Source organism: Quercus lobata, chromosome 10 (assembly GCF_001633185.2).
Source record: "Quercus lobata isolate SW786 chromosome 10, ValleyOak3.0 Primary Assembly, whole genome shotgun sequence".
NCBI lineage: Eukaryota > Viridiplantae > Streptophyta > Magnoliopsida > Fagales > Fagaceae > Quercus > Quercus lobata.
In genome coordinates, this window is record NC_044913.1 from 22,305,013 (window position 1) to 22,327,776 (window position 22,764).

A 22,764-nucleotide genomic window follows, 5' to 3' on the forward strand; every position below is an offset into this window, starting at 1 on the left:
TCACCAAAGTCAAGCCCAAGTTGGCTCATTTTTCCTTGGTTTGTTGGTATTGGTGGTTTTCGTACAGCCTTGTATTCAAGAAAAAAAATCGTTGAAGTTTATTCATTTAGCAAATGAGCCACTCAAGCCCAAGTTTAAGCTCTATAATTATTCATAAGTCAAGTGCAAACATAAAATTGTGCTTATCAACAAACTCAAGTTTAAGGCTGATTGAAGTATATATAATATTATATGTCTGTGTATAATTGTTTAAAATATATATATACACTTGAGATTATACTTATATATAAAAAAGTTCATAAGATATAAAATTATTATTTGTAATTTATTGAAACAATTTTATTGTAAATATATATATATATATATATATATATATATAACCAAAAAAGAAATTGGTGAATCTAATTTTCATCAACTCATAGACAAAAATCATTATAACTCAAATAATATAATTTAACTATCATTTAATTATTAATTATTATTATATATTTTTAAAGTGGTAAAATACTTTAGTTGTAATGATTCTTTTATATGGAAAATAAACAAGTTAATCAACTAGCTCATGAACAAGCTCAAGCTAACTTGACAATAAAATGAACCAAGCTTGAACATGTGATCTCATTTAGCTTAGCTCATATTTGAAATAAAATTAAATGAACAACCTTGAACTTTTAACACTCAATTCAACTTGGCTCATTTACTGCCCTACTGAAAATGGTGTGAGTGTGTTCCTCAACCTCCCCCTCTCATAACCCTTAGCCTACTGAAGGGAATAAATACGAAATTCTCAGATCCATGAGATGCAAAAATAGAGAAAAATATGCTTTAAAGAAAACAATCACACAAGATAATATTTACGTGGTTCGGCAATTTGCCTACTTCCACAGAGTTGCATAAATTTCACTATTCACAGGGAAAATTACAAGATGTGGTAGTACATTTTTCTCTGTCATAATCTCCAAAACAACAATTTTTCTATCTTGTGTACAAGATTCACAATGGGCTACAAAACGGGCAAAAAAAAATTTTCCATGGACTATGCCGTAGAATATCTCCTATTAAAAATTGTAGCAATATTATTTCGGGTCGGGTTATAATCCGAATCAAACATAACTAAGTTCCACAAAACCCAACACCTACCACTCTCGAAACCCTCAACCTCCACCTCCACCTCCACCATCTAAGCTAATCTCAAACTCACCACTAAAATCTATGGCCTCTTATCGCTTTGCGTTCTATTCCTGGCTTCACAAATGAGTAAAGTGACTTTTAAAACAACGGGTTGGTAACATAAAGCAAGCCCAAATCAATTGTGGGTACACTATCATTATCCCTAAATTTAACCATTGTTTTTGAAAACCAATAATGGAGCACAAACGAAAGGTTAAGATGGGCATTGGGAAGTAAAACCTCTTACAGGAAAGGAGCATTAGATAAAGAACAGCAGAGATTCAATGCATGAGAGGATAGAAAAATGGAAATGAAAAAATCGACATCAGTGTAAGACTTTCGTATGTGCGATCCCTTTATGCTTGTGCAGCATATTTGCATCTACTTCATAACTTAGTTTTCAGTTTCGCTAACTTCCGAACTCTTCTAGTTCACCCATTATACTGAAAATGTAGCTCGATTGCCTCTTCCCCACAGGCCCAATCCCCTCGACACTACTTGTAGCCTTGGAAAAAAAAATTGTGTGCATTTTCATGAGCCACGTTAAAGCAATCTTGCAATGGCAGCTGCTCATCAAAAACAATCCAGTCCAGAATCTTAAACCTAAACTCTTTAGGCATCTCTCCCATTTTTCCAGCCACTAAAAATCATTGGACCCGGTGTGTAAGACTTGAGGAAGGGGTACACCAGCATTGGGAATGACTCGCAGCTAGAGAGAGAGAAGATGACCAAATTCTTATTATAAACATGTTAATTATATTACACCACTACAACAACAATTTTCTTGGTAATATGTACGCATCATTAGGCACTTGAGTAGATTAGTGACCTCCCGAAGCAAGTAAATCTATTGATAGGTAAATTGTACAATGGTGTTTCAAAAAGATCAATCTTCGCACTAAAGTGTAAACAAATTTCATGCAATGTTCAGACAACATAATTATGAAGCTTGTATCTCAATTCAGCAACAAAATTTTGATTTCAAAGAGAAGCTTCAGAAGCAGTGCAATATTACAAAGCATCCCCATCAACTTAGCTACAGGATATGGCAGGCTGCTCTCAAAGCTATTGTACAAAACTCTATTCAGAATGACTTTCCAATTTACTGCTTTTTCTATGCAAATTTCTAATCTGATATTTTTCCACAGATAGTATGATTCTGAATGTAAGGAAACAGAAGCTTCATGTCAATCCCTCTTTTTCCGTTTCTCTCTCTTAGCTTCTCTATGTTCTCTATCACTATCATATCGAGATCTGCCTGGAGAATCCCTGCTTCTATGCTTATGATGTTTTGAATGTCTTCTGCTGCTACCACTTTTCTCTCGAGAGGATTCTTTCTTTCTCCCTTTTGACCTAGAACGGTAACGATCTCGATGATCACTGGATGAATCACTATCTGAATCACCACTTCTACGCCGATGTCGCCTAGACTGCTTTCTGCTCCTTTCATCTTCTGATGATGAATTGCTGTTCCAATTTTTGTGACGGCTTGAGGGTGTTTTAGCTTTGCTATCCTCATGGACCCTCTTTTCTAAATCAACTTTATCAAGGTTATTCTCAGTAGAACCAGTTTCCATATATATGCCAACACTTTTGGCCAACTTACCATGAATGACTTCATTCTTCTCAGACCTGCCCTCTATAGCAATCTTCCGGTTGTGAGGCACCTCATGATTTAAAGTCTCACTAAAAACGGTGGAAGAAGGGTTATTTTTAACAGGAAGGATATTGGAATCTCCCACATTGGTATTAGCAGCTTCTTTTTGTGAAGCAGAGGTCTTGGCCATATTTGTTGACTGGGGCAGATCAGGGGGAACCTCTAGGCCTAGTTCTTTACCCAAGGATTCCAAAAAGTCACCTGCAATTAAACGGTTTAATGTTGTAGTAGCCGCTTCAATCTTTTTTTCTGGATTTTCAACTTTGTTAAGACTGGTGGTTTCCCCTTCATCATCTGAATCATCAGAGAAAATAGCCTGCACAAAGAAGATGGTTAGAATTGCTACAAATAAAAAGTAACCACATATTGTACACATGGAATATGCCCAAGAACAAATGAAACACTGGAAATGGTCTATTTGTCATATAATGAATGACAGCAGAACCAGGGAGACAAACACAATTGTTGAACACCTACTGAACTAATCTTCAGGTCAACATGAACATATGTTGAATTTATCAAAAGATATAGTAGTTGCTTTGGAAGTTGGCATTGGACAGAATATCATGCTGGTCAAAAGTGAGCAGTACTAAAAGTAAGGACTGTATCCATTATTTTTTTTTATGGACTGTAAGTTGACTAAACTTTGAGCAGAGAAGATAAGCTAGTCATGGCTGAACTACAAGAGCTACCCACCAAGAGAAAATATTTTTATTATCTTGGTCTAATCATCCATTGGGATTAAAATTAGAGCTGTGCTTTCATGCAACCATGGGAAAAAAAATGAAGGCAATTTCTATAGCAATAATTAAAGTGTGTATCTACTATTGGCAGGAAACATAATGTGAAGTCATCCTTTTACCCTACTTGTGGATAGAGGGAGAGGAGAGGGTAAGGGTACTCCTCTACCCCCTATCTCCCTCTATTCCAAACATACCATAAAGGGTAGTGTTGGTAAAAGCAAGGGGCTCACTTAAGCGCAAAGCGCAAGCGCACGCCTAATTGAAGTGAAGCGCACATTTTTTTAAAATTATTATTAATGAGAAATGCAACAATCAAATTATCATAAAAATTGAAATAAAACTTTTTATATAATTCATATAACATTTAGATATGCCCTACTTTTGTAATTTTAGCACAAAAATTGCAAGTCAAGTCATTTTATTTTTTTGGATAAGCTAGATATCAGTACTTCCATGTAATATCCTTTCTTAAATCTCCTATATCTATAATGCCCTATGACTAATTAGTAATATTAGTTAATAATTTAATTACTTAATGACTATAACTCTGGAAGAATTAGTTTGCTATGTTCAAAAGCAACCACTAAAGTAACTAAACAATTACCACATATATTATATCATACTTTTTTTTTCCATGAATGAGCTAAGAATATGACATTGCAACATGGTAATTGGTACCAAGGAGCTAGGTGGGTTACTGTTTCAAGGAGAAAAAATAAAAATAGAGAAGATCTGGGAGGTTGTGGGTTGGGTTTTAGGACAAGTTATAGTCAAAAAAAAAAAAAAAAAAATTTGATAAGTAATTTACACTAAAAATATACAAAATCAATGGTTTATATCATTAATGTCAAGATCCTATAGCTTTAATTCAGTTTTGGTTTTTTTTTTTTTTTTTGAAAAATATAAAAAAGCTCCAAAAAGTGTGCTTTGAGCTTTTTCAAAAAGCTCAAAAAAGCGCGCTTAAAGCATGCTTCTTTGAATGAGCTTAGCTTTTAAGGCAAAAAGCACTGGAGCCTTGGGGCTTCGAGCTTTGAGCTTAAGTGCGCTTTTAACAACACTGATAAAGGGAGTAAAGGATTCAGGTATTCACACGCTCCCCCCCTACCCCCAATACACACCCACACAGATGGACAAGGAAGCTCATTCCAAACTGACGAGTCCATGGAGACAAGTAAAATTGTGTAAATTCAGGTATGACAGATATAGCAATTCAGAATTTGCATAATAAAGACCCTAGTGTATGTGATATCATCATAATGAATATCATAAACCAAATCCATCGAGCAAATTTATCCCACTACCATCAGGTGCATGCAATCAATCTCTAATAAAGATACATAGAAAGATTGGCAAAGTTATTGTGCAACAATGCACTCTATTACAAGCTAAGTATAATGTAGATAGGTGCACGAAGAAAGAAAAGTATGACCGGGTATCTCCATAGAAAGTTGAGCTAAAAGTTAAATTAATAGAATTATAATCATCCAATATCAGATCCAAGCTGATGTTCTCAACATTTAAGAACCAAATAAAGGGCCTCAGGCTAGAGCCTCTTTCATAGCTAACCAGTTAAAATAAAATATTACAGATAAATTACCAATTTATTTGGCTAACAAGTTAAGCTTTTTTTTTTACACCCCTTTTTAGCTGAATTGATATGTTTAGAATTAATGCTTGCAGAGGATGATAAGCACCAATGGTGTAATTAAGCCGAACTGCCTCAAAAACCAAGTAAGATGGTCGCAACTTTTGGTCATTTCCTAAAAAATTTAAATTAGCCATTATCCATGCACTCTATTACAAGCTAACTATAATATAGATAGGTGCACGAAGAAAGAAAAGTATGACCGGTATGACCGGGTATCTCCATAGAAAGTTGAGCTAAAATTTAAATTAATAGAATTATAATCATCCAATATCAGATCCAAGCTGATGTTCTCAACATTTAAGAACCAAATAAAGGGCCTCAGGCTAGAGCCTCTTTCATAGCTAACCAGTTAAAATAAAATATTACAGATAAATTACCAATTTATTTGATAAGCACCAATGGTGTAATGAAGCTGAACTGCCTCAAAAACCAAGTAAGATGGTCGCAACTTTTGGTCATTTCCTAAAAAAAAGTTAAATTAGCCATTATCCATGTTTAGAACATCCCCACCAAACACCCCTTCCCCCCCCCCCCCCCCCAACAAAAAAAAAAAAAGGCAAAAAAAAAAAAAAACTAACAATGGTCTTCTTGTTGTTGCTTAAGGTCTTCTTGCAGTTTTAGTTATTAGTTGTCATGTGACATTTTGGGATTTTGACAGAGAGATGGAAGAAAGAAAGAGGAATAGCACAATCCCCAGATATCCCTGATCTTTTTTACTTCTAATTGGGAGAATATTCCACTATTCACTATTATAAGACTTGTAAAAATGGCAAATTGAAATGGGTAATCTATAAAACTCCTCTATAACTTCTAGTGCTTGGATTTAAATTGCTTTTTATAAAAATTTTGTTTTGTTATAAAAGTTCTCACCAAATCAACAGAAAAATTAGTTGGAGAGAGATTGTAATCCAACAGTCTGTTACATTAAAATAGTTTTCACCAAATCAACAGAAAATTTAGTTGGAGAAAGATTTTAAGCAAACTTATATAACAACAAGTAATAAACAGGCCATATTTTTTAAATGGGTTGCCCAAAATACTTTAAAAATTAAATAACAAGTACAATAAGACAGAACTAAAAGTACCTTGTACAGGTCAACTGGCCTCTCAACATTTTCGACTTCTACCTCAACTTCATTTTCCTTGTTAGCCACATCTTGGCTTATTCCTTGAACATCAGATTGAAGCATGGAGAAGTCTCTATTTGCAATTATAGTCTCTTCCACTTTTGTTTCTTTGGCCGAATCTGATGTAAAAATAAGAGTATCAATCTTGCTCCTCATCCGTGGAGCTGGTGCTGGCTGCAAATGGAAAAAGCATGTTGAATTGATGTAATATTCAGAGAAGCAAAACTTATGACAGTGGCAATAATGCCCCTTCAGTGACGAGGAAACGTGGTATGTACTCTCATATGGAACTTCCATTCAAAAAGTGAAACAAGAATGAATATCCCAAAGAGAAATTTGAATTTAGTGAATCACAAGCCCCCCTCTATACAAGCGAGAGAGAGAGAGAGAGAGAGAACCAACAAAAACAAAACTACAATAGCTGGGGAAAAAGAGAAGAAAGGCAGGGGGGTTGAGGAAGAAAAAAACTCAATTTAGTTAGGAAACTTATCCATATTCCTGTGCCACCCCCTGCAAGAATCCAACTTATCTAGAAAGAAAAATAATGCCTCCCAATATAGCTGAACAAGAAATCTAAATAGACCAAAATAATATAGCAGCTCTGCAATGTTATTTTGGCTTCTTTGTGCCTTTTATGCATGAAGTAGTCCTTTTTTAATAAAATTATTCTTACTTATAATAAATAAATAAATAAGACAAAAAAGAAAAAGTTGTAGCCATGCTGAAACAGAAAAGAATAAATCTGTTTACTATCTTTCCAGTAAACAGAAAGAAAGGGGAGATTTTTGGAGAAACAGGTGTTCCAGAAAAAAAAAAAAAAAAAAAAAAGGGAGGGGGCAGGGTTTGGGGAGTAAAAAGAAAAGCTTTGAATGAGGCAGATCAGGAAACAGAACTGTAGGGAGGAAAACAGAATAAACTACCTTCCCCATATAAGGATCAATGAGATCAAAGCGCTTGCATAGGACAGGTGCAGGACGCCATTGAAGTTCTTCTCGTTTCGGAAACATTTTCTTCGTAATCAGATCTTCAGCTTCAGTACCTTTAGCTTGCTGTTTCCAATGAAAAATTGAATCAGACACTACAAAATTTTAAATAAATAAAATAAAATAAATCTAATATTTTACAACCTGAAACATACCTCTACTCCGCCAGAAGTGAACTGCATTCCTCCAGTTGCTGAAAAGTGCTTGCTTTCTTTACCCCACTGTCCTTTCTGTATTGCTTCAGCTGCGGCCTCAAAGTCTAATCTCTCACGAGCACGTGATGCTTCAGACATATTACTAGATCCACTAGAATCTGTAGAGCGAAGCCCTCCTTGGTACTTTTCCTTGAGAAACCGCTCAAATCTTTCTTGCTTTGCAGGATCATCTTTGAAAGGCTTCACAGCTTCATGCAACCCACTCTAAATTCCAGTGTTAGGAAAGGAAAAAATCAACACTCTCCACTCTAAAGTCCATTATAAGGCAGTGGTCTAAAAAAATGAAAAAGGGGGAAGAAATCCAATATGAATTGGAGTTGAATAAAAAGGAAGATGCAACTCACAGACGATGCAGGTTCAGTAAATGTATCTGAAAGATTGAATTGGAGTTGAATGCCTTCTGCAGAAGCAACAGATGAACTCAAATCTTTAATGCTTCTTTCCAAAGGCCTTTCCCCTAAGATTTTACCACGGCTCTCTGCTGTCATCTTCCGCATACTTGAAGACAGCTTCACATCCACTTGCTGCCTGCTTTGATCAGTACGCTTCTGTCGCTCCTCCCACAGCTTCCTTGCATAATAATCATGGCCATTTCCTCCAGTAAGAAAATTAAATAATGGATTCGACTGATTCTTTTCTTTGGAGAGATCCTCATATAATTTACCACATCGAGCTACTAAAGTTGCAACCCCTTCAATTAAGAGTTTCAGATTATTATCCTCTGGAGGAGGGACCTCTGGTGGAGGAGAATCAGCAAGCCTGTAGTTTGTCTCAAGAGGACCAGGAAATTTGTGGCAGGGTACAAAATCTTTTGGAATCACAGGAGGATCAAACCTGAAGAATTTTTCAAAATGACTCAGTTACAATCCTGGAGGAAGGGATAAACAGAGAGAAATGAGTGAAAGTAACTACATTTTTTTGAAAAGAGAATATCACGTTTAAATTAAAAATCACCACAAACTAAGAATAAATAATAACACTTCAGATATTTATTACTAATGAAAGACATTATATCCAGTTGTATACATTATAACACTACAGTTATTGCCAATGGGCTCTCTTTCATGGCCATTTCAAGGTCCAGAATTAACCTGTTATTATCAGAAATTTGTGGGACTTGAGATTCTATCAATCCACAAATAATGAAATTAAAATAATAAGAACAGAAAAACAACTACTACTACTACCGTTCCAACTGGTAGTCAGAATTTGATGCAACTCTAAAGCCAGGCAGAACACCTGTTTCCTTTGCAAGCAACTTTGGTTTACTGTCTGTCATCAACCTTGATGGCTCTTCAACTTCTTGAACATAAGTATCCACAAAGTCAAAACCTGAAAAGCAAATTTCTTAGTCAGATAAACTAGATTGTGTGCATTAGTATAATCTAAAAGTGAAATTAATGAAGGACTGGACATGTAACTAGAAGAACTGTTTGCCCCATCACAGACAGGCAACTTTCAGAAGCAGCACTTTTCCTAATTTTGGAAAATAATAATAATAATAAAATTTCAAAAGGAAAAAGAAAGCAACAAAAAAAAAGTAAATAAATAAACAAAGCAGCCAGCATCCTGAGCAATACTTCAAAACCTGATTGATCAACAACATCAGATACCATACAACATTACACAATTATCTTATGTGAAATATTATCACATATAAAACATGAAAGTTAAAACCTTTTTCTCTTTTGTAACTGGTAAAAATTCCTAATTTGGAGACAAGTCCCAATGAAATGAGCAGAAACATTAAAAGCGAGAAGAGATGATCTTAATTATGACAGGGAAAGATAGCACTGAGGAAGCATGGACACAGTCACAGGTACTAGTACAAGTACGGGTATGACACAGCAACACGAGCAATTTTTGAAAAATCATAACATGACACAGCCAGTAAATGAAGTATCTGTACTTCTTAGAGCTTATTGGTGACATCATAGAATATTTCTATTGTTGTGTACATAAGAAAAAAGAATGCAAAATGGCCAAAGCGGATACAGCAGGTGTGCTAAGCCCAACAAACATGAGACAAACACAGGGCAGAGAATGTGAGAAATATTGCATGTCCAATCAGCCCATTAGAAGGGAAAGAAAAATTAGTGATCCCTAGTGGAAAATTATCATGATTTCCAGCCAACCAATCAGCAAAATGGTTTCCTTCTCAATGAATGTGAGAAATTTTCATGTCCAATCCTAACCAAGGAACTCAACAAGTTTTCAGTTTTCAGTACTTCCTCTATTTGGGTCAGACAGGTATGGGGTTTAGAAAGTTTACTAATTACTGTTTTCCAATCGGACTCTAAAACAACCTTTTCGTACCCACATGCCCCACTAAAAAAGAGCTTCGCAATAAAAGTAGCCAGGTCACTTTGACCTCAAATTTTGACTTCAGAATACAGTTTCAGATCTCCATGCGACTCATTTTGAAGTTTTTCAAAATTGAAATGCAAATTGGCCTGATCAAGAGAAAGGTCAATGGTACTGCAGTTTCCTTGTCCAACAGTTGATTCATGCAGATCATAACAAAGAACATTCTGGTTATTACTTATAGGGCTACCCAGTTCAAAACTAAGACGGATTGACATTCTGATATGATGGATCAACCGGTCAGGTACAGGTTTCAAAACATTGCATAAACCTCTGTAAAACTGAGTGACTATTAGCTAAACAAACAATTTATAAAGCTAATCTAAAAGCAAAGAAAAACTAACCAGCAGCATAGACATCCTCATCTTCAGCATCAAATTCTTCAAGTGCTCCAATGCCAAAACCAGGAGCAACATTTCCTGCTGATGAATTCAATTTAATAGGTCAAATAAACGTCAAAACAAGAAATCGATGAAAGCAAAACAGAAGAATCAAAGACAGACACAGCTATAAGTACCATAGCCAACAAGGACATGTTTAACCAATTAATCAGATGATAGATCTTACACTTGAAACCAAAAAGGTTATCTTTCGTTGAGTACGCTTTTCTATTTCCCGTCTCCCTTTTCCCAGACATACGTGATCTTTTCTTTTCTGAGTACATTATACGAAAAATCAATTAAAAAGAGAAACAGAAATAATAAAAAAAAAAAACTGAAAAGTAGTGAAGATACAGTTGCACTGCAGCTATCAAAGAGTTGGCAGCAACCTAATATGTTTTAAGAAATTACATACCCCTAAACTCGGGAGCATGCTTATAAGGATCAAAACCTAAACCATACAAGTCCTGCTTTGGATTGCGCACATAAACCTGAAGTAAGAAAAAGTTGTCAGAGACATTTTTTACTGCCACTGAGAGGGACTTTTTTGAGGATCCATTTAGAACTGATAATAGCTAATGAATCCATAAACTAAACAACAATGATGATAAAACCAATGATTGTTAATTATAACATAATTTTTTACTTTCTGCCTGGAAAATCAGGTAAATATATTCAAGTTCTGGCTGAGAATTGAACCCAGCTAAGTGGCACAAGACAACATAAACAGATGTTAGCTGCCGAGCCAGCAGGGCATTGTCAAAAAACAGATCAGACATAGAAAAATTGGAAAAAAGAATGAGATTTTTTTCTGCAGATAACAAGAATATAATTAAGACAACTGTTTCCCAACTCTTAAATATAAAGTAAAGAAATATGCACCCCCACCTCTCAGCCCAAAACCCAAAGCTCTTATACATGATAGTTGATACCACCACAGTTTGAGACAACGGAAATATATTCTATACCCAGGAGTTCAACTCCAACATGATTATTTTAAAATACACAAGGAGAAAATTATTAATCCAAATGACAGCAAATAGAAAAGTAATCATATCAAGTCTCTGACTCTCCAGAAGGTAATGGAATTTCAATGCATATCAGTCTATGTTAATTAACACAGACATTATTAACCATGGCATTGCAACAGAACATGATACTAAACCTTTGATGTAATCATTTGCCAAGATATACATGGAAAATTAAAAAATCTTGAGCAAAATAAATTGAAACCAAAGTCATCAAATGTTATCTCCAGGTGAAAAGTGGTTAAATTTTTCAATATTAGTGTTTGTTTTTTGAATTAAAATTTAAAAAGAAAAGGTAATACAAAGTTATTAGTCAGTCCAGATAATCACAATCCAATTACCATAAACTACATTCTTAACTAAAACAGTTATTCTAGGATGACCTTGCAATTCATTGAAAAACCAATCATAGAATACTAAAGCAGGGCTATGGTCCAGGAAATAATTCTAAACGCATGCAGCATAACCTCTTTGGGGCTCCAAAAACTTAATAGTGTTGGAAAGTCAACCCACAATTTTTTTTTTTTTTTAAATCATACCAAAAATAAAACAATAAATGGACATAAGTTTGAGCAAATCTATGGCATAATTTATGGAGAAGAAAAAAAATCAAAAAGAGTTACCCATCACACATCATCCAATTTGATCTATATAACTTATAAGGGTTCAAAGGTAGAATCAAGAACTAAAAAGACCGTGGGAAGATTTCTCACAGGTGTACTTTGATAAGACTGGACATCATCATTAGTAGGCTGCTCAGTAATACTTTCAAGGTTGCCCTGAACAGACTCAGACTCAGCTAGCTGTGCTTTTGCATCATCAGAAGAAAATGCCAAGAAAGCCTTACGAGCTTCTCTACGAGCATCTATAAGTAAATAACAAAGACATGGAGTGAGATACATTTGTGCCGAAATCTACTTAAACTAGGAAAAATTGCAATCAACAAAATAGAAGCAGAATCAGATGTTATTTCCCATGATCAACACATTGTAATTTAGAAAAAACTGAATCAATGTCTACTTGGCATCTGTTATGCATGAACGTTCAGCCAATAACAGCAAAGCAAACGAAACAGGCAGTATACTAACTGAATTCTGTAAGACACATAAAGGCAGGCTGTATGTACATCAACCCACATATTAATTTCTAATTTCTAAGCCCCAGGCTCAAGCAGAAATATAGGAATCAAGACACATGCTACGAAAGAAGCCTAACATCAGATGAAATGAATAAAAAAGTAATATTTAAAAGTAATAATTAAATAAATCTTGAAATAAATACCATATAGTGAATTAGGGCGTGAATCCTTAATAGAGTGACCGTGTCGCCATCCCATCTTCAGCAGCAATTTTACACCTAATCAAAAAAAGCAAACTATAAGATTCAGGATTTGTATCAAAAACACCATTAGCACACATTATTCCACATTAACTGAAACAAACCAATAGACTCTGTGGCTGGAAGAACTAATTCGTCAGGGATAGGTCCAGGAATCGCTGATGGCCTGCAATACATGACAAACATAATATAAACAAACCAGAAAAACCTTTCACGAAGCTGTCTTCATGAAATAAACATGCATCAAGAAATATATAACAATTACTTGGAACTTTCAAAAGACAACTAAAGGAAAAGAAAAAAAAGTCCATTTACTAAATCATTTATCATCATGTTTACTATTTATATGTGTTCACCGGAGCATGGGAACAAAAAAAAAATTGGAGTGCAACGCTTCATAAAGGTACACTTCTTTTTGGAATGATTTCATTTGGTTCTGAAGTGAAGATCTATAATGTGTTTTCTCAGTCACAAAAATATAGCAAATTTTGATTCATCAATCTTCTTCCCAGAGTTTATGCAAATTAACAGAAAATAGTTCTTTTTATAAAGAAAAGTAAATTTATCATAAAAAGGAGGAAGCTCATATACAACCAGTAGTTCAGGTCTCAAAAAATTTTTAATTAAAAAATAAGTAAAATAAAAAATTAAAAATTATTATACATACATACATACATATATATAAATATATATATATATATATATATTTGTGTGTGTGCGCTGAATGTATACTGCCTAAAGCAGTCAACCCATCATACAAAGTTCTCAAAAATTTTAAAACTAAAGTAAATAAATAAATAAAAACCAATCATACAAAGATCTCAAAGACTAAAAAATAAAGGGGAAATTACACTTTTCCACCCAAAATTATACCCCATTTTACACTTTGCCCCCTTAACTATTGAAATGCACAATTGACCCCCCCCACCCCCCCAACAAGTTCTAACTCTGTAACACTTAACCTTCTACTATCTGTTTTGGGGTTAAGTCTAACGGAATTTAGCATTAAAAAACTAATTTACCCCTCCATCCAAACAGACGGTAGAGGGTAAATTGGTCTTTTAATGCTACATTCCATTAAACTTAACTAAGAAAGTGACAAAAGGGGGTAAAGTGTTATACGGTTTTTAGTTTAAGGGGTCGATCATGCATTCTTGTAGTTCAGGGGGTAAGTGTAAAATAGGGTATAGAAAAAGTATAATTTTCTCAAAAATAAATAAAACCTATTCTCATGCCAAGGACCTCAAGCGGTCAAGCCCATCAAGATCCTACTACTCCTTCCTCTCCAAATTATGCACATTACATACTAAAGAACAGTATTCCAATCATTTATACTTTCATGACAACCAAACTCCCCTTGCCAACTTGCAAGCAAGCCACTAAATCATGTTCTTAGGCTAACCCATAACCACAAGACACCAAATCCAAAATCTCTTGCCAACGAACAAAGGAGTAGAAGATGGCCCAAACAATAGAGTATAAGATAATCAACTGACTACTAATTTTGCACATACAACACCAATCAATACTAAAAAAAAATTAAGAATAAAAAATCATTTTCCAAAGATTATTTACAATTAAAAGCTTTCCTCTTATGTGCTAAAAAGATGCAATCAAAGATCTGGGGGGCTGTTCCTTATTGTTTGAAAATAAAGGAATATGCATAACTCAAAGGCAAAGAACATTAGATAATTGAACTTAAGTCACAGCTTATGGGAATGCTATTTGAGTGGCGAAAAGGTAATTCACCTTCTTTCGATTTAGATTCTGATCTTTTAGCCTTTTTGGAGAGATTGTATCTTGGTTAATTTTTGTTTTATTTCTTCTTTTAGAGTGTCTATAGGATACTCCCTTGTGTACTTGGGCCTCGTCCTGTTTTTCTTTACAATGAATTTCTTATCTTACCGATCAAAAGAAATCTTTCCTAACATAGTTGTCCAAGTGAAGAAAGCAAACTTCCAAAACGCCTTAGCGCCCCATGTACTCTTCCAAGAGAAATATATACCAGTAGACCCTCTCAACAACCCAGCAGAGAGAAGGAATAGTAAGATATTAAAACACCAAGGACATGACACAAGAGTTAAAGACATTACTTTTAACTCTCTGGCGATTTGCTTGATAGTTGTACTTTCCATGCACCATAGCTTTTTATGTTTAGCTGTTTCCTTAGCACACTGCCTGTGTGCTTTGGTTCCTTAGTATGATTTCTATATTTTTCAATGAAGTTTTATTACTTCAAAAAAACAAGTTCTGGTTGTTAACAACACTCCTAATAAGATTTTAGAATTCCAAAAGTCTATTTATTTTCACAAAAATATTGGAATTTTAAACCCACCTCAATTGCTAATTCCTATTGACTTTATAAGAAATATAATCTCATAAACAAGTTATCATGTTTACTCTATAAAAATAAAATAAAATAAAAATATGCCTTTTCTATGTGATAGCTTTGGGCAAAAGAGAGCTTGGACCACATCAAAAATACAATTTGGCTCATGCAAGCTCAAGACGTTTTTTTTTCATGTGAAATACATGAGATGGCTGAGCAAATTGTGTCTGTAAAATACAATAACATTGGTGAACAGGAGATATTATTATTACTTGAAAAGGCATACCTAGTACAACAACCTGACTCACTTGATTTGACATATTCCATTCCTCTGGTAACAACACCACCTAAGTTACAAATTTAATTTAGACTTTAAACTTACAATTAAAGAATGAGATTAAGACTTGATAGCCGAAAGCATTCAAACAAGGCCATGGGCAAAATGGCATCTCCACTCCTCCTAACTGTAGCATTATGGGTGAGGTCATGGGTTCCAAATCCAATGAGTGCATGAGTAATTACCGGCCAACGGAAAAAAGGGCTAAAATCATCACTCTAGAAAAAAAACTTTTCCTAAGATGTTTTCACCCTAACTAGATCATCTATATTATAAAACAATGTAGCACATTATGTGTAATTAGTTTTATCCAATTAACAGAGTTTTTATTTATTGGTCATACATATTCAAAATTACAAGTCCCATCAGAATTTATCTTAACCCCTGGTATCACAAGTTTCAAACTCTTGCAAGTCAACATGATTAACAAATAGATAAGCATCAATTAAAAATTTGATTCCATGATATGAATTATCACCAAAAACATATAATTAACATCTAACCTTTGCTGTTGTTCCTTCTCAGCTTGTTTACGAGCAAGTTCTCCCGCTGTAAATCCAAATGTATCAAACTGCATTGATGTCCCCAAAGATTGACCTTCCAAATCCTAAAATGTGAAAACAATGTGAGTTAAAAAGCTTTCAGTCTTTTATTATTATTTTTTTTTTTATAAGTGATTCAGAGTCTTATAATAAATCCATAGTCTCAACAAAATAACTTCCTGAATGCTATGACCACATTCACTGTAAAAGAATTGCTAATTAGATGTGTCTAACCATGGATTGCATATCATCAATTATAAATTTAAGTCTTTCAATGTGTCAATGAAAGTGCTCTATTCACAACACACAGATACCACAGGAGAATAAGAAAAATGAGTTCCAATCATCAAATCGCTGTTTTAAAAAGGACCAGTGGCTGAACTGGTCATTCATGAACCAGCCCCAACTCTGGTATGGTTATACCTTACTAACCATTTTTAATTAAAAACTGAATTGAACCATCGGACCAACCATTTGAAGATCAACCATGAGTCAAACTGGTCATTGAACCAACCAGTTCGTTGTAATCAACCTAAATGAAAAAAATTGTTTAGTACATCATTAGCAAGTTCCAAACCTTAGAAAATTGATATGCAACAACGTTACATAGGCCAACTCAATGTTTGTGCCATGTCTCACACTGACAATACATACACATTTGTTAACAAATCAACAACCAAAAATTATTACATACAAAAATAAAAAATTGTACAAAGGGATAGCTGCAATTTGTTCTTTTTCATCTATGTTGGATTTTGTTGAGTTATGAAACTTTAGAAGTAAGTATACTTTTGTTTTCTTGCGTATGCCTTGAGTATACTAGGGTAACAAACTTTTTTTTCTCGTGCATACTACATTAACACGCCCTTTTTGGTTTTTGCACTCATTCAATACATGTTCATTATTTATCCATACATACATATGTCTGTGTGTGCGTGTGTGTATAATTTGTATATGCTACAATTTAAACCCAAACTTTTTTTTATTGGTAAGTTGTACACAGGGATCTTGAATCCATGATCTCAACATCCACATTACACTTACAAGGGAAGGAGATGCAATTTGAGCAAGACTCATTGGTAACTTGAACTCAAACTTTTATAGTCATTTTTCCTCTTAACATTCTTTTTGATAATTCAATAGTTGGGGATGGGAAAATTTGAACCCTAAACATCTCCATTGGAAACACGAAGAGATGCTAGTAGAGCTACATAAAAATAAAAAAAATAAAAATCCAGTTTTTAGAATCATGCCTCTTTTTTTTGTAGGGAGGGGGCCGCCGCCGGGGGGGAGGGGGGGGGGGTGGGTTTCAGTTGTCAACCATTTCTTCTTCTTCTTCTTTGTTTATAAGATGAACTTAGGTATGCAAAAATTAGAATATATCTACTAATCCCCCCCCCCCCCCCAAAAAAAAAAAAGGAACAAATAGAACATGGGATACCTAACTTCATGTACAAAAAGGAAGAGCCATTTTATGACCAAACTGGCAGTTCAAAAGATGGATTGATATTTTCTCTTGTTTGATAGAGTAGAAAAGCAGAAAGAAGGAAAAAATGAGGGATGATTATTTTCTATCCAGGCCCATCATTTTTAATCTCCCCAAAATGGGAAGAAAATAGAAGAGAAAATTTCTTACATAGGTGATTTGACAATCTTTTTTCTTAGGTAGTGATTTGAAAATCTTATTCCTATAGTATACTAAAATCGATTCAATACAAAATGCTTTTTTTCTCTCCACTTTTCTATCCCTCGTACCAAACTCTATAATGAAGACATGTATGTGTGTGTGTATATATCTATTCCTTCATTTTTTTTCCGTACTCCTTACATTTTCTCTCTCTCACTTCTCTATCCTCCCTATCAAACAAAGCCTAATTGAAACATTACTATGCAAAAAAAATAAATAAAAATTTATCTTGACAAATCCAAAATGAAACATACAGCTCTCTCATCTTCATCTAAAAAGTTCAAAATGCTTTGTTGCTTGACTTCAGCTCTATTCTTACGGGATGATACAAACTTCTGTGGAGCCCACCCTGCACATTTGTTTCACACAGTTCAGATGTTAACTAATACTCAGAGTCTCAAAGTTAAGAAGAAGAAAAAAATGACTGTCCTTATTCAGAAGGTAAAAATATACCCTCTTTCGATCCCACAGTATTATAATAACCAGCAGAAAACCCTCCAGTAAATGCTCCATGAAATCTTCTCCTCCCTTCTTCATCTGTAACCTAAATATTAAAACAAATCAAGATAATAGTGGGCCAGCATTAGTAAAGACATGTCACCTCCATTTGTTGTAAAATCATAACATGAACCATTTGGATAATCTTTTTACTATGATTTAAAGCAATGTAATAACCTTCAAATTAGAACTAGATTCTATATGACCAAGTATATGCAATTCAAAATCCAACGCTTGATTCAATGTCCTACAAGAGTTTGATTATTCAGCATTGCATTTTATATAGAAGTAGGCAGAACCTCCTGGGCATGAGGATAAACTGCTTAGCCCGACAGGGGTGAAAAGCCCCTGGATTACCCGGTAACCGGTTCTGGTGGGTGGTATCAATTGCCCGTACAAGTTTGATTAACAGTGAGGATTGTTGCATTTTTTTCTTCTAAATTGCTCCCTTTTGAGAAATCAGATTTTGCCTCTAATACTATGTAAAAACACAAATAAGCAATCCTAATTCTATAAGAAATCAAAACAACGCAAGAACATCATGATTCTGCACCATCAAAAACAAGCCTAACCCACTACTTATAAACTGAGCATAATTACACCATGCAAAATAGAACTCAATCCAATTCACAACACATTTCAGTGTTACCCATGAAAATCACTAAAATCACTTATAGCTGAATCTCAAAAAACTCTTTTTAAGCAATTCATCAAATTTTTCTTCCATATTTTCAAGAGGTAAACAGTTTTTCATATTCAAATGGAAAATAAATTGGTTTCTTCTCACTTTCCTAGGAACCAAACAAAGAGGAAGGACCAAAAAAAAAAGGAAAAGTAGGAGTTAGTACCTCTTGTTTCCAAACAGGGAGGGTTCGGAGTTGACCGGAGGCTTCGGCCACGGCTTTCTTCTTTCGGCTTGTGATCTCTTCCTCGCGCTCTATCGGTGTTCCGAAGAACACGAAATCGTCTTCGTCCAAATCCATTTCTTCTACTTCTTTATCACAATTTTGAAGTTGAAAAAATTAAGAATATGAGAATTTCGATGGGGTTGATTTAACCCTAACGATCGAACTTTCGGGTTATGGGGTTTGCGTGGTGAGTATTTGATGATTGCAGAACAGAGCAAAGAGGGAGAGAGTCATGGAGTAGGGAAGGGGAGTGATAGGGTTACATGCATAGAGAAGTCAGAAGTGCTTAGCTCAACCTTTGATTTTGATTGGGCGCTATTTTTCTTTTTTCTTTTTTCATTCTTTGGATAAAATACTATTTTATTAAAAAAATTGTTTCTCACCTTTTTTTTTTTTTTTAATCTCTTAACTGGGCCAAAATGGTCGTATACTATTGTTTGGCCTAATATTTAGCAATATACTAACGTTTGTGAAATATTTAGTAATTTATCACTTTTTTGAAACTCAAGTTTGTCATGTAACTCAAGTTCTAGAAACTCGAGTTCTTTAAAAAAATAGTCTTTAAATTTGCCATGCTATTTTTTATAGAACTCAAGTTACATCAAAAATTTTCCATGGAACTCAAGTTTGTGAAACTCGATTTACATGGCAAACTCAAGTTTCACAAACTCGAGTTTTAAAAAATTAGTAGATCCCTAATTATTTTGCAAACAATGGTAAATCCATACATATTTTGCCAAACAGTGAAACTTGGCCATTTTGGCCCTCTTAACTATTCTAAAGTTCGTTTCTCATCCCTATTGAAAATGTTATTTTTTTTTGTCATTAAACTTTACCAAATGTATGTATTTAGGTCTTAAACAATTGAAGAAAAAAAATCTTTTTTATTTATATTTTTGTCTCTAACCTATTAAAAAAAACTTTTTATAAATTTTAAGATGAAATAAATGAATTTTTTAAAGTTTAAGGGCAAAAAACAAATTTTTAGTAAAATTTAGAAACCAAAATAATACTTTACCTTTTTATTTATTAAGGGGTGTTGGGTTTAAACCACGAACACTACACTATAAAGGGCGTTATTGCTTATTACCATTGGGATTCTATCCCAATTGTCAAGCTTCCTACTAGTACATTTTCCTTTTAATATACTTCATACTCCTTTAGCCATAATCCATAGGTTTCTTGCACTTGGACCAAAACCTCACCAGATTTCCTTCCTTTTCAATCCAACTTACTCCCCACGTTTTTACTTTTTTATTCAAGAAACTTAAATTTCTAAGAGTCTCACATCGCTTAGAGACTCATCCCTAGCTCCCCAAAATAGTCTAAAAATCCTCAAAGCTTCCTAATAAACTAAGATTTTTCCTCTCTCTCCATTTGTTCCTAGACTCCCTACTCTCTAGAGTAAGTAGTAGGAAGTTGTCTTTAGTGTCTTGGACCTCCTATTCTCAATTCGCTATAAGGGATAATTTGGACCTCTGAGTCCCAGGCTACCAACTTTGTATTAATGAATCCACTTCTACAAATAAATTATTGCTTGGAGTGCTTAAAAGTGCTAATGCATGCCAGTAAGATTTCTAAACTTTTTTTTTTTTTTTTAATTATGCCCTACCTATTTAGGATTAAAGTATATCTTTTATTTATAGTTCTTCAAATGTTAGATCTAGGTTGCTCTTAGCTTTTTGTATGATTAGGGTTTTTCAATTCAAATAACATGTTCACATGCTCTTAGATTAGGGTTTATCACATCGCACACATATTCACCATATCTTTCAATCCTTTCAATGTCAACTTTATGCATGGCTAGAATAGAGTTTCATCATGCTCTTACTTGTTTCAATGTTTGCAATCATATGCTATTTGATGATATAAACTCTTGAATGATGTGATACAATTATTATCCACTAAAGTCTAAAAAATTGGTTTTACTAGTAGGTTGGGTGTCTAACACCTTTCCAATCCTGTAACCTAACCTCTGAACTTAGATAAAGGGTTAATAGATTATGTTCTTTCTTGTAATTTTCTCTTTATTGATTGTAACTATGAAACAGAGTTTTGTACTTTTATTTTAGATTGTATTTAGGACCAAAACAATGTAATTTGTTGTTACTATCAAAGAAATGTACAATTTAAATTCATCAACAAATATGCACTTTTCAATTCATCTAGTTTTGTTTGTTTGTTTGTTTGTTTTTTTTTTTTTTTCCAATTAAATAAGTGATGATTCCATATAAAAACTCTTAATTTAGGGGGATGATAACATCAGTAGAACCTCCACTCTTGAGAGACTATCACAATTCTACCCATTCTCGTAGGTTATGCCAAAAACGTTAATTTGAAGGTTTGAGGCTAGGCACGGGGACTCTCACACTTGCCCCAACATCTCTTTAGGTCATTTTTGAAGGTCTTAGAAGTTACTTTAGTCATTTTAAATATTGATATACATAGGATACATTAGAAAATCATTCTAATAATTGTTAGGAATGTTATCAAACAACCAAGCATAAGAATGTTACATTATTGGAATGTGATGGTAATGTAACTAAAACAAACATCGGAATGTTAACATTCCTAAAACATGATTCTATGAGTCAACAATTCCATGAAATGGTATAGACCATGGGGTAATCTTTTAGGTGGAATTTGGTTTGGGAGAATGTATATTACTCCTAACATCCAGATTTCAAGGAATGTGTTACCTAACAATTTGGATACTAGGGAATGTAACTATTTATATGTTTGGCTTAGTTAGAGAAAAATTAAATTATAGAAAAAATCAGTTTTAGTTTATGCTAATTATAGACAAATAAAAAGTATGCATGCATAAAATAATTACATATATACCAGACTTGCAAATGGCAATGTCTTTACGAATTTAAGCAAATTTATAAGTGAAGGATGTTATAATTCTTATAGATAAGACATGTGATGTCGTGATTTTCTTTAAAAACAAGAATTTAAATAATTATTTTTGTATTATACATGTCATTTAGAAATGTTAAACGCCATGAATTACCGTTTATCTTTTATTTTTCATTATTTATTTGTAAAAATAAAACAAAATAAAACACTTGATAGTGTCTTTACAAATCTAAGGATATTTTTGGGAAGAATAAACAATTCTTATAAGGTTCATAGGAATAAAGAAAACATAAGAATCTCATATTTTTAGGAATCTTATTAGATTCGTAATCAAAACAAACATAGGGGTAAGTAGATTTGGCAAAACCAAAATGGCCTAGAGATCTAGCATTATAAGTGAACCAAACACTCCTTGTATATACTCTTGAATTTGTGAAAAACTAACTACTTTGTCACAAAATAACCCCCCCCCCCCCAAACAAATGGAGAACATCATTAATAGGGTTAAAAATACTAAGTTTGGGCCTAGGCCTCTACTAATACCCTAATCGTCACAACTAATTTATAAAACAGGAGGGCAATCCACTATGGGAGATCTAAACAAGTAAAATCTAACTCTAAATGAATATTTTAGTGATTATCAACATGATTATTCTATTGCTGAGGTTACAAGCAACTAAAGACAAGTATAAGCACTCTCTAGATATTTCTACACACTCTTGCCTCAATTTTCCTATTCTCCTCAAGTATGAGGGAAGGTCCTATTTATACACTCAGTTATTCCCTTCAAAAGTGGGCTATCATGATAAGAATTAGAAGATACTTATCCCATTAGGTGTCTCTTTCCCTCTTTTGATAATGAAAATGGAGTTCTTTAATGTAAAGCACTATTTAATCTGGTCATTCAGCATTAAATGCGACATGGGTTAGTTGGGAACACCTAATTAA

At 33.9% G+C, this 22,764-nt stretch overlaps 1 protein-coding gene across 1 annotated transcript; it reads right to left on the bottom strand.

Annotated features, from left to right (window-relative positions):
- Positions 1-1,991: 1,991 nt before the first annotated feature.
- On the bottom strand, positions 1,992-19,261 carry LOC115963446 (G patch domain-containing protein TGH). Its single transcript, XM_031082441.1, has 16 exons — positions 18,895-19,261; positions 18,002-18,092; positions 17,803-17,897; positions 15,823-15,926; positions 12,758-12,819; positions 12,597-12,671; positions 12,029-12,180; positions 10,703-10,778; positions 10,475-10,561; positions 10,252-10,329; positions 8,731-8,875; positions 7,888-8,377; positions 7,484-7,747; positions 7,266-7,394; positions 6,304-6,519; positions 1,992-3,143 (listed from the first exon to the last, which is right to left on the bottom strand). Exons 1-16 carry the CDS (start codon positions 19,027-19,029, stop codon positions 2,358-2,360), a joined length of 2,985 nt encoding a protein of 994 aa, XP_030938301.1. The 5' UTR covers positions 19,030-19,261; the 3' UTR covers positions 1,992-2,357.
- Positions 19,262-22,764: the final 3,503 nt, after the last annotated feature.